General features: G+C 44.1%; 1 protein-coding gene across 1 annotated transcript in view; it reads right to left on the bottom strand.

Annotated features, from left to right (window-relative positions):
• Positions 1-13,071: 13,071 nt before the first annotated feature.
• Positions 13,072-16,795, bottom strand: part of LOC306841219 (mitogen-activated protein kinase kinase kinase 11) — a 35,911-nt gene continuing 32,187 nt past the window's right edge. The window contains exon 10 of the mRNA XM_079370967.1: positions 13,072-14,022. Coding sequence (XP_079227093.1) covers positions 13,424-14,022 — 599 coding nt within the window. The 3' untranslated portion in view covers positions 13,072-13,423. The remainder of the gene's footprint in view (positions 14,023-16,795) is intronic.

The raw sequence follows: 16,795 nt of genomic DNA on the forward strand, positions 1-16,795 counted from the left end.
GAGGAACATATTACACAGACAACAGAAGACAACAAATACAGAACTGTCTGCTACACCTGCAAAAAGTCAGTCAGGAAAAGTGATGACAAAAAAACGATGAAGTGAATGTGCAGCGCAAGACATGTGGCGTTCAAATTGCAAACCATAGAAATATTTCTTTGATGCTTAAAACACAATTGGAAAACAGCAGGGACAGAAACAGGCAGTCTCGCATCACGTCATTTGCTAGCCGTGTTAGCACATGTCGTTAGCCTGCTAATTACCACAACTGTAACTGGAGATATGCTGCTATTAAGTTTTATGGAAGGAGAAGGCTTCAGAGAGCTGAGGACGTTTGTCAAGCCGGAGTGCGGAGAACAACAGCTACAGCCACCAGGCTGTTCATTGAGAGCGTTAAACAACACATTACTTAGCCCATACACTGCTGTAAGTTTACGAACACAAACGGCCAGACAGCTGAATTAAAATTAGCAATCAAATACGAGGCTGATTTCCCCCCTGAAGGGACAGTAGCGCCCCCTGTGGCTGAGAAGTTTTATGTGGATGAGATTACTACCAATAAGAGGTAAACTGCTGATTATTATATCATAAGATTTTGACAGGGTTGAGAGAGAACAACATTGACTATATAATAAAGTATGTCAAGGGTCGTCGCACTAGTTTTTTCCGGCGTCGTCGCGACCTGTTGACCTGTTTGCTTCTTTTGCCTGATTGGACATGTTGAATCAGCGCTCGATGAGAGGATTGAAGGTTCAGAGGTTTCAGTAGAGTGAGCCTTTCACAAAATGCAGATGTCTCTGCAGATGTTGCATCAGTCTCTGTGTTTTTGAAATATTCATTGTAGAGATATGTTTTACAGTCCAGTCTACAATTTCTTAAATAGTTTTGCGCAGCATTTCCTGCAACATTGCTTAAAAAAATAAGATTGTTTCAGGGCATGAAAGAAACTCCAAACCTTTTCATCTTCTCCAGCTCAGGTGTTAGATGAGGTGAAGATGTTTTCATGTGCTCGCTCTCCTTCTAAAAAGTAACACGGATATCTTTTTCTTGCCAAAAGTTAATCTGTCCACTGAAACATTGTTCAATGGAAGAAAAAAAAACCCAGGACAACTTTTGTTCGATGGCTTTCTTTCGGTGGACTCTCAGAATAAGGCTGCAGATTTGTCACACTGAGATCTGTATTGTGCTCTCGCAGGGAGCTTTGCAGAACAACCTGTCATCAAGTGCACAGCACCACCGCTGGATTTCATCCTTTTTCCTCCAGGACTTTAGAAAAACTTGTCCTGCCAGCTCGAAAGCCAACTTCATCTTTCCTCTTCTGTAATCCCTTTTAATCATTTTGACTCTGTCTAAAGGCAAACAGGGAAGCTGTGACTCATACAGTATCTTAATATATTTCCTGCAGTTAAAGAAGTCACAATCCTAATGATTGAAGTGCTGTCTTAATCTACCGTGTGGTGTGTGAAACTGAATACGAGCAGAGACAGTTTAATACTCACACCTCTACATGACCAGCAAAAGATTGATTTCATTTTAATTTACGTAACGCTTTTCAGTCTTTTCAGACTTTGGTTGCTCAAATTGGAAAAAGCTCAAAGAGTTCTGGTCTTGTAACGTCACACTGCGTTGAATGGCAGACGTAACCAAAGCAGTGCTGGTGCTGACATTGCTTACCGGACTTTACACATACATATACATTGCTCTCTCTCTCAAGATGTTGACGAGCAGAGACGCTTGAATGGCCTTCGGAGGTCACTGTTAATTTATACAACACTATACAACGACACAAACTCCGCCTCTGACATCACTGATTTGGACGAGATCCAGTTGGAGCTCTTTGAAAATGAAATGGTCATTGCAGAGGAATGGGGATTTCGCGTTTCCATGAGGAAGATGTGTTTAAGAAGGGAGCACGTGGACGAGATTAGGTTTTACTGTTTCCTGATTATTAACTATAAGTGGCCAAAAGGGATTCTCTTTACGTTATTACAATCAGATTGGTTCTTCAGCATGCTGGACTCATGTCTGGAGTCTGTGTTTGATCACATCTGTAGGTTTGTTGTTTTGGGTTCTTTACTTTATTTTTTTTATTCCATCCAAAACAAACTAGTTATATTTCACAGGCAGCTGAGCAGAGAGAAGTAGGCGAGGGGGGGCGGAGCAAACTTCCTTCTCTCACTTTAATAAGGCTTTCTTCTCTTACGGGGAACTGAAGACCCCCGACTAGTGGGAGTCCGCTTTGATTTCTGAACGGAGCCTGAGAAGTAAAAAGTCTGATGCTGAGCTCTGCACGGACTGGGGAATGCTGAACATTTCGTATTCACCATATAAAGTCATTATTGGAAAACAATTCATATTACATTTATTGTCTTATGGAGCTGACAGAGGAGGGTTCAAGTCTGACCTGTGGCTCCTTTTCCACATTTCTACTCTATCTACTTTCCTTTCTAATTTAAGTTGTTCAAATGGGCGGGGTGGTAGAGTCATTCACTTTGATCCATTGATCACATCGCATCGTCTTCGTTCACATTGAGACTTTCTCTACTTTAAATCGGTACCTCTCGCCTCAGTTGTCTGAATTATGCGCCCCACTGTTATGTTTTTTCAAAGTCTTCTTCTACTCAGGACACTTTCTGATAGGTAGCATATTAGAAATGCCTCATTGAGTCATGTAGACAGGTTGCACTGTGAAGGCTGGGAAGGTTATTAGCTGGTAATGACGCAGGATTAATGCATGCTCTGGAAGGAAGAGAAACACGTCCATTAGGACAGATCAAATCCTCTGAGACATCCCAAATATTATGTTTAGTTTATTTGAAATGAATAGACGAGACACCTAATATTAATCATTTTGAACTGACTATGTAAAAAAAAAAACAGGGAGTGCTCAGTGTGAAGGCACTGCAGAGCCTCACAGCTGCACTTCACAGACTTTAACTCACCGTGTCCATGGCAACAAGAGCCTGAGAGACTCACACCGGGATGGAGGAGGGTCAGCTGTTTGCATAGTTTCTCCATCACGTCCTCGCTGACGCTGCTGATTCCCCAACCTCTGTGTTATCCACATGACTGACAGGCCTGACGAGAAGGAAGAGAGTTATAGTAAAGAGTGGAGCAATGTCTCACATCATCAGCACCGCCACGCAGCCTCCACACGTCGTTCCTCTCATTCTTCAAACAGATTCATGTTTTAGATGATGACCTCTCTCGGGATGAAATTTCATATTTGAAGTGAGAGCGCTGCTGGGCTGCATCGGCTGCAATTTCCCTCCAAGCCATTTTCAGTTAAAGGCAGCACAAAGTGTTCAAACAAAAAAGAAACCTCAATACTGACAAATTTACCCTTTATTTACAGATTCTATAGATAAACTGAAATCTATTGGCATGAGATGCAGTTTGAAGTGGCCTTGAAGGTCGACCGTAAAAAAACATTTATCAAACATCAAAGAGTCAGAACAACACAAGCAAGGATCTAGAGGAGAGGAAACAATGTCAGTAAGGGAAGATAAACAGCTTGAAGTCTGAGCGGACACACAGGAGCTGACAGGAAGTGACCAGATATCTTACCAGCGTCAAAACCATCCTAAATGTCGCCATCGTCATTTTCTCAAAGGTGCAAAGGGACTCTGCAGATCAAATGGAGTTTGTTCCACCACCGGGGGGCGACAATCAATTTGTGAAAAACAGAAACCTTCCATGGACCTTTAAAAAAAAACAAAAAAAAACAAAAAACAATGTGCTCAACAAAACATGCAACAGCTTCTTTTGTTTCTTATTTGATACCTCAAAAACCTTGGTCAGAAATATTTTAAATAAATTCCTTACCTGGCAAAGAATCTGACAAGATTCTGTCGTGGAAACTTTTTTACAAGCGTCAAAAAATCCAAAAGAATCACATCATCTATTCTTCCACACCCAGGATGACACGTGACGTCACACCCTTCGAGAAAAACGGAGCAGCTGTCTGACAAGCCACGAACACAGCAGAGAAGAAAAAAAAAAGTGTGTGAGTGCCTTCAGAGGTCTGCACCACTGACCCAGAGATTTGTGTTGTTTAGGAAAACAAGCCAGGCGATGTCAACACCTGTCATGTAGCTGCAAAACACCCGGTCTCACAGCTGACAGAGCATCTTTACCTACACACACGCACACACGCACACGCACACGCACACGCACACACACACACACAGTTTGCTTTAACTTTTTGCACAGTACAAAATATGTCTCTTTGCTTCTGTGAACGTTTTGACAGGGTTTTTAGAGGTAACTATGGAAAACCAAAAGGGACAATTCTATATACAGAGAAAATGAATTAAGGTTGTCTTAACAACTTTTGCAAACAAACACAAATGCCTCTGAAATTTAAGTTCATAGAGATATTTAACATCCACTGATGAGTTTGGATGTCTCAGCAGTTATTGAGCGATTTAATACAGATATTCAACTTCCTCAAACGATGCCCCAGATGAAGACTTCAAGTGACAGAGTCTTTTCAAGATGACATAGAATATTGTGACAATGTATTTAAGAATATTAACGTGATTGATTGTTGTTGTTCAGTTGTTACCAGGCAGACTTCTTCTGACAATGAAGATCACGTTTTTCCTGTTTTGCTGGATACCTTTAAGTATACTTTTGGCTCAGTACAAGTTTTTACTGTTCTTAATCCATCCGAAGTCTCTTTGTTATGTTCTCCACTTGTGGTTGAAAGCCTTTTTTTCCAGGTTGGAGATGTAAAAAACCTTCTCTTGTTCCTATCCAAACAATACCTGACACATGGCGGATAGACACACGCAAGTGATACTTCCCCTGACAAAGACCGATAGACAAGCAGTAGGATTGATTTTTCATTCTCCTTTTGAGCTCATGTATCTTAAGCTGACCAGCAAACAATTTTGTCCTACTTAAAGCAACATTACAGAGGTTTTAAGTTTGCAGCACTTTGGCGCCCTTGAAAGGTCTCCAAGTGCAACTGCGCTGTCCTAATACACACATGGGGCTGTTGTGCTTTTACACATGGAAAGCCGGCAAAGACGTCGAAAGGAGCTAAACCATCAAGTTGACTGACAGGGTTCAGTGCTTGAAAACTGTTAGCATGTGAAGTCGGTGTGTTCAGCTGTTAGCATGTCGACTCCAGGCTGCAGCTACAAGGCTACATTAGAGCGGGTCATTTATTACATACAAGCTGAGATACAAGTTGAAGATAGACTCAGAAACCTGAGACATAACTTGCGTTAATATCTGCACGGGTGTACACTCTGCTTCTTGCTTGGTCACTCTCTCCATTTCTCTTATCCTGAGCTTCATCTGTCACCGTCCTCTTCCTCTTATAGTCTGACCGCTAAAGACAGGTTTGCTAGCTTCTTTTGTTAGCTCTGTTCAAAAATGCTGTGAAGTCAGACACACTTCTTGACCAAAGTTACACAACAATGAAAGTTGTCGACTCGGGCGCTGTGAGGGAAATGAATTCACGCCATTATCCCGGTTGAAAATTATTGTTGTATTACATAACTTAGAAACAAATGTCTTACGCTGGAACAATTACGTTTTGTTGCTTTAAAGAGCTTTCCATGAAAGCTGTAAACCATTATTATGCTGATGTTGACATGAAGAAATAATCACTGGGCATCAAAATCAAACAACAAGGGAGATAATGATATGCGTGTCCTCTCTGGGCTTCCATAGTTGACGGCAAATAGGACACATGAAGGTTTTGTTTACTCCTAATTGGCATCCAACGAGGCAGTGAGTTCAAACAGTGCATGCAAACGACTCGTTCAAAACGTAATTACACCGATACAACCAATCAACTTTAACTCTGATGTATTAACATATTCAGAAAAACGTTTATGTTCCAACGAGACTAATGGATAAAATAATGCGTCTGCTCCGATATAAATAAGGACACAGAGAAGTCAGGAGTGTTACATTTTATTTGGTCTCATCTCATTTTCAGCTTTTTCCTTTGTTTTTGTTTTTTTGTCCACAGGTTAAAACCCATTATAATAGTCAAGAGAAATAAAAACATTTTCACATACAGTATACAGAAATAGTCCTCTTGACACGCAGCACAGTAAAAACAGTTGATTAGGCCCAGCCCAGTGCGAGATTTCACAAAAATGCAATAACGTCTTTTTTTTTGTTTCCTTTTTTTTTTTTTTTTTTTTCCAAAGCCCGACGACTGTGAGAGATGTAAAAATGGCTGCCAGGGCAATGCAATGATTGCGTTATCACATCGCCTGGGTTGTAATAAAACACAAAATAAGACATGGAAATGAAATCGGAACAATGACAACAAAAGCAAAAAGATACAAAGACAGAGAGGAGGTCGAATTTGTCCACTACTTTAAAGTAGAGACGTAAAAACCTTGATTCTATCTAGCAGTTTTATGCACATAAAAATCAGTATGGGTGCCTCACGGGGGATATTACACTGAACTTTGAGATTGGTTTTTCCTGGAATGTATACTTCTAACTTGATTTCAAGTTTTTTTTTCTGAGAAGTTTTCTGAAAAAAAAAAAAAAAAGTTCTGCGACACACCTGGGCTGATAGAGGAATGTGTTCGGTTCAGATTCGTTCGAATTAAGGAGGCAGAAAGTGAAATCACTGCCACACATGAAGCACCCATATTTACATCTTAAATACTCCAGTGAAAACCTAAAAAAAACGTTCCAAGCAAACGACCCATCATCCTAAGGTAGACTGCGTCCATGGCCATCCAAAAATAGTTTGATCCAGTGTGTAAAACGATGGCCATTCATAAATATCCCCACCCCCCCCAACCTTTTTTATGAGTTTTGGAAAACCTCCTCAGTTGGCAGCCGGGAAGCCGTCGGAGGGAAAAGCCTGTTACAGCACAGAGAGAGATTTGACCAGCGAGTCATGGGGATTTGTACCATCCGAAACCATTTTAAATTACCTCTGTGGATCACTTAGAGTTCAGTTATTTAAGCTGGAGCATTAGCACCTGAAAGAGACCACCTGCTGTTAAATACCCTCAAGCTGAAGTCAAATACTTTCGCCTGAATTATATCCGAGCCTTAGAAGACGTCTATCAGCGTCAGGAGTGACTTAGCCCTGATCCAGCAGCAGCACACTGCATGTTCTGGTTGTCTACACGATGGGAACGTTGACATTTTAGACGCCGAGTTTGTTCATTCGTTGCGTGAATGAACATTAGTAGCCTTACGCGTAAAGCTGCTGGCTTTATTGAAACACCTTTCACGGTCTGTTCTTCAAATGTTAAAACTGCCGTTTTAGAGCTAATTTATTCGATTGATTAAATTCCCTGTTGAAGCACGGAGCGGTCGAAACGGAAGATTTTTCCATATTTGATCAACTTTGAATCAAAAAGTTGTTCTGAGTAGTAGCTACATCAACAGGCTTCAAGGTGTACACTGTTGTCACACTGATGCTTTATACAGGCTGATGAACCTTTAAAATGAGGAGGATGTTTATATCTGTAAAAAAAAAAAAAACATGATTCCCTTTTGTCTCTTTTGGACGCAAGAGCTCTGTTCTGTCAACCATTCACACTGCGGCGCATTCATTCAACAGAAACTTCCAAATTTACCAGCTTCCATTGCAGGATCACAAGGTCATTGATCGTCAGTAGCCGGCCATCAAGAGGGATAATCACAATCCCGGAGCTGTTAGAGGAGGATTGGGGGGGCGGGGACTGGACTAAATTAAAATCCACGTTGATTTTCGAAACAGAGCGCCAGCCTCTTCTTAGAGCCGTGGTCACTGTGGTCCTGGAAACTGATTGGTCTCCTTTCAGTTTTTCATCGATATGGCGAAGGAGGACAGCAGATGGTGACCTTGGACGCACAGACTGAAAAGAACGAGTAATAATATTCACACTTTGGGAGGCCGAGCGTTAAATCAGGCACCTGGCGGCGCCTCGTGCAGACGTGGCTTTTGTCCACGTCCCTTTGGGGACGTGCGATTCCTGTACAGTCAATGAAAGGTCGCATTTGATCATTTAGTCTCGGCCTGTTGATGCCAAACAAAAGCACGGGCAGGTGTTTTGGGGTTTTAAAATGAGCCAGAGAGAGGGAGAGCAATCACGAGCCGTGGCGCTGACGTCTGGCTCTGATACAGCTGAAACGAGGCTGATAAGCAGCTCTATTTGTAACCCGCACTTAATTGAAAACAAGTGATGGCAGCGAGGCATAAATGGGGTGAAAGCTGCTGAAATGTCAGGCCATCAATTCTGTCATTTCAGAATGGACTCCAAGCTGATCGGTCGAGCTACGATTTCTTAAATAAAAAACAACATCACCGAGTTTTTCTCTTCACCCTCGTCCAATCGTCTCCAGGAGAAGAGAAGTCACGATTATGTTGGAGCAGTGAGTAGTCCTTCTATGAAGCTCATACTGTACTAAAGCCGTCTCTTACTTCTTACCTCCTCCTCTTCTTATGAATCAATGATTAAATGAGGGTCAATGATAACCATTTGTCTGCATGTACACATGTCCACCGTCTGAAAAGCTAAATTAAAGGAGTATAACCCCGGTGACCTGCTCTTCACCCGTCACAAAGGCAGTAAACAACCAGCTCTTCTTCTTCTTCTTGTGGATAATACGTCTGATTTATCACCTTGGAAAATCAGAAACACAACCAGCGCGCTCACAACTGTGATGAGGGTCAAGGCCTTCGGGTCGTCCATTGTGTCCACTCATTAGCTGTTATTCATGTAATGTATTGACCGTTTGCCATTCCCTGATGAGGGCCGCTGTTTGTGAGCTCGATCTCTGAATTCAGATCGTCAAACCCGCTGCGTGGATCTAAAAGCGGCTCACAGGTGGCCAGATATTGGGTCCCTCCTGCTGAGAGTTTCACTCCCGTTCCTTGCTGTCAGTTTTCACCCGAGGAACACTGATTCGCTGTGACGGATGGAGGCGACGCCTGGAAGAGCTGAGCGTCACAAACAAGTCGTCAGGACTTTCTTATTGCTGTCAGCTGCAGCAGAGGAGTGGCAGCTACGCTTCCTGAATGTGACAGCCAAAAGAATCGACGTCCCCGCCCGCAAAAGACTTCCTCCAAAGTGTCCAGAGTATTCCCTCGGCTACCGAACCACAGCTCCTTCTGATTCACATCACAGGGGTGAGGGCGCTTTTTTTTTTTTTTTTTTTTACAACTTCTTTGAATTCATCTTAAAGAACATGCGTATATTTTTGTTGTTTCTTTGCAGAAGGAAAGTTTCTCATCACTCCAAATGAACCACTTCCAAATGGAAATGAACTCCGACGGCGGCAATCGGAAAAGAGTTAATCACATGTGTGAGGGACGGTGGCTTCTTGTTATTGCAGCCGGCTCGAAAACGGCAGGTAACATATTTCAAGATCAAAATCTCAAAGTGCAGAAGCGAAGGCGACAAACAGACGAGACATGACTGGCAGGCTGAAGTGGATATTTGACACACTCAGAATTTGGTGACAGAAATAATCTGCCAGACGTTTCAATCATCTCAATTTCCTCCATGTTTCCTTTCTCCACGCGGAGCTCCGATGACAATAACAGCTACCTGAGCCCTAATGACTATCAGAGGAGAGCTCTGCGTGGCTCTGTGTGTTGACACGAGGAGACGGGGCAATAACTCATCACTTGTCACGTCGGGGAAATGTTGTCAGAGCGGACAGGGGCGCGAGGGAAGGTAGGGAACACTGCTGAGAGAGACAAATCCGAAATTAAACCTCCAACTTCTGCACAGCATGACGGAGGATCCGGAGGATCCGGAGCACTCAGAGCCGAGATGCAGCAGGCGAGGGGTCGGATTGGGCCAGAGGGGATCATGGGACAGTTTGCACTTGCACCTATCTTTGTTGTTAACCCGTTTCTAAATTCATCTAAAGCTCATGCACGCCTGAACACGTCAATACAATTTCAGGCTGCCCGAGATGTGCGTCTCTCACAGCACCAAGTTCCCCTGTTGGATGAGCGGGGGGGTCTCAGGACATGAAAAGGACTCAATGAGAAGATGGCGGAGGAGCAACAGGTCTTAACTCTAGAAATTCTTTCACACTTGCACAAAACTCCTGAAGTTTTTCGAAGCTGGATGTGTGAATGACATCAGCTGAATTCTTTACCCGACCTTTAGCTGTAAGCAAAGTAATCCGAGCAAGCCGGTTTACAGAAAAAAAATCAGGGAGAAAAATTCAGCTTGTTCATCCTCACACATTCCAGCACATGTTGCAGGAGTTTAGTGCATGTGTGAACGGGTTATTAAGAAACTCTGACTAAATGACTCCTGGACGGTTTTAAAAGGTGAGGCACACTACTCTTTCCTTAAACCCCGACACTCTTATGGCGGTTTGGGTTGTGACAAATAAAACGATCATTCATTTGGCTGTTAGTGGATTTAACAAATGAAGCACCTGAAGCTTCAAATGAGGAGATTTTAAAGTGTTGAAACGACTTCATCTGCTTGTTTTGGGGCCATTTGCAGAAACGGACAAACCATGAAGTTCCCTTGTTTGTCACTCTTGATCTTCTTGTGTGGCCGTTCAGACCAGCTATGAGCAAATTAGATGTGGTTTGGCAACACAGTGTACGGGGTAATTTAAACACTTTGAGACATTTTCAACCACTGTGTTTCTCTGTTGTATTACTTGGAGGTCCAATAAATGATGAGGGGACACATTAGGGTGCAGCGGACATGTACAATAAAGCTCCCGTTGCATTTTCAAACTTAGTTTCCTGTGTGTATCGGCTCCTGCAGAGCTGTTTCCGTTCCTCTTTACTTCGATAGAAACCTTGATGTTGAACTGAATGCTCTGCGGCGTCAGGACAGAAGTGCCCTGAAGAGAACCAGAGACGCAGGAAGCAAAAGGTGTAGGAGGAAGAAGAGGAAAAAAATATATATATGTAAAGGAAAGAAAGATGGAAAGTGTCCCCCGTCCCCTGAGGACGAAGGACGTAGAGCAAGCTGAGATTTCATCCGGTCAGAAGCTCATTGGCTCGCGTCAACAAAGAAAATAAAAAAGGCAGGAGAGAGAGAGAGAGAGAGAGAGAGAGAGAGAGAGAGAGAGAGAGAGAGGAGACGTCTCAGGTCGTCTTAAACTTTAAGCATAAAAAAAGAGGCTTTAATTAAGACGTAAGCTGAGAAAAGCGTCTCGATATACCTTTAGAGGAGGACGCAGGGCTTTTTTTTTTTTTTTTCACTTAACGTCTGGGCAAATCAATTAACCAAATATCCAAACGCTTTGTTAATGCTCCCTGCTCTTATCAAGAGGCTAATTATCGCTATCAGCCTGCTCTGTGCGTCTTTAGGATTATTAAGCTAATCACAAAGCTCTCCCCTTCAGAGACGAAGCTCTCGCTCTACGTCGGAACAAGACCGTTATTGTCTTCCAATGACACGGCGACAGAGATTAACCCAATCAGTAACGCCTCAGCAAAGACGAGGGTAACGGCTACATTAGTGGGTCTCTTTCAGGTGCTAACGTGCCATAAATATTTGCGTTAACTACATGCTGTGCAGCCAATCATTAAAGTCATACATTTCCCAGAATTCATTTTGAAAAACAAACAGGTAAAAAAAAAAACAATCCAACATTTAACGAGTGCTGAAAAATAATTTTTTGTTGTTTTTGTTCATTCTGGTCTGAGACTTCTGCTGGGAAGAAGTGTGACATTTTAGACTTTCTAATGGTTACCTTTCCCTGCGTGATGGTTTTATGTCGAGCTTCTCTGCTCTGTTTGTTCACACGTTTCTCATCATGACTCCACAGATGTTTGAAGCTACTTTAAAATGGTGAAGGATGGACTCTTCTAGGCGAACAAAACAAAACAAACTAAAAGACACAAAGAGGAAGGACATGAGCTCAGGAGCGATGCAGATCCCCGTCTTGCAAAGCCAGCACACACAGGCTAATGTTGTCGGTGAATTTTAAATAACTAAAAAAAATGTATATATATATATACATACATATATATATATATATATATATATATATATACATACATATATATACATACACGTATATATACTTTTGGAATCTGATGCCACCTGATGAAAAAACGGACACATCAGAAGAAAGAAAAGAAGAAACAGGACTTTTCACACTTGAAATCGTCCTAAACTACTGTCGAGTAAAATAAGAATAAAAACAATAAAATCTAAAGTACGTGTCCAACGGCCCAAGAGAACTCAAGAACAAGCGTTAACGTCGGCCATGTTGAAAGAATTGCAATTAAAAGGATCGAAAGGCGTGTTTTTGTGTCCAGGACGCTGTGAAATCGAAAGGCTGGCTTTGCAAGGCGACAACTACACAACTCCTCTCCATGTAAAGCCTCCACATCGGCATGTTTTAACATTTGCAAATACTTTCCTGCCACATGAGACAGGTGGCGGTAAGACGCCCTGATACAAAAGAATACAGTGAAGTTGTTTTTCGACGCTCTCTGGGATTATCTGGGCTCTCTCTGTGCTGGCTAACAAACCCGTCTGGCACTCCATGGAGGTGAAAAAAAAAATAAATGATTTGCAAACACTCTTTGTCCCAGCCCTTACGCTGTCACATTCTTTGGCATGAGAAGGGGAATGCAGAGGACTCCCCCGTCCGTGCTTCCTGCGCCGTGTCCCCTGCCAGCTCCATGATCTGTCCAATCCCTGGCATTTCCCGGGGAATGTGACTGGAATGTTATCTGCTTCCAAGAGGAATGCCTGGGTCACGGTTATGACTTGGGATTCATGAACCCGCCCGGAATATCTCCACTCTGAGGGCTTTTCTCCCATAATGCAAGAGGCTGATGCTGTTGGAAAAGATGTAGGTGCATAAATGCACGCTTGACATCCTCTTTCCTCCCAGGAAATGTGAAGCTGATTTCGTCAAAATGTAAGCCAAATTCGGAGCATCTTCCCTACGCACCAGACCAACCATTAGAGGCACCTTAAAAAGATGTATATTAAAAAGCACTTCACAAAATAAGGCACTCCGACTTGTCCTGAAGGCTTTCAGTCTGCAGAGAGGTAGAGGGAGATGAAGCTGTGCAAGTCGCCTTAACCACCTCTGCATTGTCGCAAAGCTTCAAAGGGGGGGGGGGGGGGGGGGGGGGGGGGGGGGTGTGAGAGATGAAAGGAGGGGATGTGAGCGCTCTGATAGAATCTGAAGATGGGACGACTGATCTGTGTTCTGCTCGTTCAAAGGGAAAGAGAAACACAGATGGAGAGGGGGAATGAAACGGGCACCAGCTATTGGTTGAAAGGCCGATATCCCACCATCCAAGGTGCCACCTTTAACTGGCTTTTCAAAGCAGCAGATTGGGAGCAAACAGGGCCTTCGATGATTAAGAGAATCCCCCCCCCCGCCGCCGCCCCCCTCAGTGGGTTGAGTGATGGTTAAGATCCTCATCTAGATGAAAGGCAAAGTAGTGGAAGAGCTCCCGGACTGTGTTCCTGTGATAAAAACCACCCACTTAGAAGCGGTCGTCTCTGAGTTGCGTCGGGGACTTGAAGGGTTTGAGCCCCAGCGTCCTGCGGGGGTGAACCCTCTCTTTGGTGCCGTCCAGGGGTTTACCGCAGGCCGCCCAACCCAGGTCGATGAGCGGCGAGTCCGCTGGATTTAGGGGCACGATGCGGAACGTGGGCAGTGTGGGCGAGCCGTTAGTGGAGCACGGCGCAGAACGAGAGGTGGGGAAGGGAGCCGAGAAAGGGTCGAAGGGGGAAGTTGTTTCCGAGCCGACTGTTGGGTCAGCCTTGAGGGCGAAGGGGTCGCAGTCCGGTGAGGGGAAGGGATCACAGTTGTGGAAAGGATTGGTCGGAGACGGCTGGAAACCGAAGAGGTTGCTGTCCGAACGGTTCGGGCTGCGGCCGGCAGAGTTCCCGCCACCGGCCGAGATGAAGCTCCAGGGGTCGATGCGGGGGCGGATGGCGGACGGGCGGGGACGTGGGATGACACTGACCTCCAGGCGGCGGGTTTTTGGGCTCCAGAGGGCCGGGTTAGGGTGCAGACAGAAGGGCACTGAAGGCTTGTCATCAGGGTCCTGTGTGTCCTGGCACAAAGGCAAGTCCAAAACTGATGAGAGGGAGAAAAACAGGTTAGTACGTGTTTTACTTCCATAGCGTCAAAGGGAGACAAGCTCACATTGAACCAACAGATCCTGACGTGTTCTCCATGGTATCAGGCTTCACATTAAGAAGTGTCACAGACTATGGTGATGCAAGAGTGACGTTCTTTGCCAAACTCTAAGGACACAACAGTTAATAAAAAAGAAAATGCTGATTCTTCTCATCACTTGACCAAAGCTATATATGACGGCAGCTGAGCGCCAAGATGGCAGCAGATTTAGCAACACAAGTTCTGTTTTAATTCTCCAGTCACATTGGTTCAGACAGATTGGAAAGTTACTGTTGTGTGTGAGAGAGGGAGAGAGAGAGAGCGAGAGAGAGAGAGAAAGAGAGAGAGAGACAGAGAGAGAGAGAGAGAGCGAGAGCCCCTGGGACTCTGATTTGTTCGTGGTATTGAAACATTGATTGAAAAAGATTTTTTTTTTTTTTGCACGTTGATTTTCATTTGTAGGCTAAAGTAAGAAAACACGTTTCACACGCTAAGGAGAATTTGTCAGAATAAGGAAGCTGAATTTATAAGTGATATATAGTGATGATCCCCTTATTGGAGCATATAGGGCTGAATAGTCAACATATTAACCCTCTTCATCATTCTTCTTTCTTGCTTTGCTTTAATTGCTAATCTTCGTCGTGTTGCCCTGCTGCTCTTTTACGAGCTCCTCCCAAATCTCAAAAGCATAAACTGTCTCATTTCCTGAAGAACACATAAAACCTGTAGGGGGAAAAGAACGGGTCCAAACAGGAACAAAAGAGTTGTGCGTTCCTCTTTGCAAAACAACAGCGCAGAATGCTGATGTTATCGGTGTAAATTAAGAACAACATGGCGCTGTGCGACGAGCAGACAAAGCTGCAACAGCAGCAAACAGCGAGTCTGAATTAGCGCTGACAAGAACATTAAACTGGGAATAAATCAGCCTGAATGAACATTTGCTACTTCCAAATGTGATGCGTCTGCCAAATGGCATTATTTACATCAACAGCATCTCTCCCCGGCTGCCGAGCGTTTTTAGCTGACAAGGAAAAGAGCAATCAGGAGTCACATGAGAGCCCGAGACGGAATCTGTCGCACTCATCTCTCTCCCTCTTTCACTCACCGCCGGCATCCTTGTGGCAGTCTGTGTATCACAGTCATCACAGTCAATAAACATGTTAAGATGTTTAGCAAAAAGCACACGCGGTTTAATTATGCAAGGTTGTTTTTTTTTTTTTGCAGCGGTGTAATGTGCACACACACACACACACACACACACACACACACACAGTTTGTGATTCACGGTTGGAAGCATGCAGAGGAGGCGAGGCGCGTTCGCTCCGTACCTGCAGGCAGAGCCGTGAGAACCTCTCTGTGGCTTTGTGAGTCAAACGGACCAGATATAGAGTGTGAAATGTTACCATGGGGGACTCTTAAAGCCCTCCGCAAAGCCGACTCGCTCTTCAAACAACCAACAGCATCGCCGCCTTCATTACAGCAGCAAACTGAGCCAGTGCCTCCAAGAAAGACACGTTTGGGAGAAACATGTGAAAGCACTTGAAATCAAAGCGCTGCCGGAATGCAGATCATGTCTGCTTGCATGACACCGACATGAATGGAAACAAAAGTAGAAATATGCCCCCAGAGGACGAAAAAAGTGCCAATTTGGACACGTGATTAGGAGCGGAGAATGAATGCTAATCCCTCTTTCATTGCGTCTCGTGTGTAGCCTTTATACATGGCATGAAGGCGTATACATTGGATTCGCCTCTGTGTGAGATTTTGCTCCAATCCAAATGAGGGCGCAAGCAATAAAAAAAATGTGCCAGCGGTGAAACTAACATCTTCCCCATGGAGCCTCTCAAAGCAACGTTTTTTATACATCCGTGCAAAAAAGACCTGAATTTAACAGGTCTCAGAGTTTTCCTGCAGTTCAACAAATCATGAGCAGCAACCAGAATTTTTTTTTTTTTTAAATCACAGTCACAATTTAGAAAATCCGCCATATGTCACTCCAACACTGAGCGTTTTTGTTTGCCTGGCAAACCCAGGGGCGTCCAAAACGGCCTCTCTGGTCCAATCAAATCCAGAGCATTCAGGAGCAGAATCTAAAGTCAGAAGGAGGACATACTGGCTGCTGCATTGTTGTCAGAGAAGCTTCAACACATCAGGTTTCCTTCATCATCACAGAGGAAGAGAGTGTCATCATTTTACTCGAGGTAGGCGGCCATTTTGGACGCCCCTGGGTTTGCCAGATATGAGAGCAGTTATCAGGTCAACAGGTGTTGCAGCGATGGAAGCGGGCAGTGGAACTGCTTCAGATAGAAGTGATTGTACCCGAGCTAAAAAGCCTCTGCATGTTTCTAATAAGCTCCAGCAGCAGAAAGCTGCTCAAACTAGGATCAATGTTGGAGATGCTTTTGAAACATGGAGAGAGGTTAGAACGCAGAAAGCTTTACAGACCCATGCAGAGCTGGCTAAACACTGAAGCTACAGTGTCCACCACATGCAGAGCTGGCTAAACACTGAAGCTACAGTGTCCACCACATGCAGAGCTGGCTAAACACTGAAGCTACAGTGTCCACCACATGCAGAGCTGGCTAAACACTGAAGCTACAGTGTCCACCACATGCAGAGCTGGCTAAACACTGCAGCTACAGTGTCCACCACATGCAGAGCTGGCTAAACACTGAAGCTACAGTGTCCACCAAATGCAGAGCTGGCTAAACACTGAAGCTACAGTGTCCAC

Source organism: Symphodus melops, assembly GCF_947650265.1.
Source record: "Symphodus melops genome assembly, chromosome: 20".
Taxonomy (NCBI): Eukaryota; Metazoa; Chordata; class Actinopteri; order Labriformes; family Labridae; genus Symphodus; species Symphodus melops.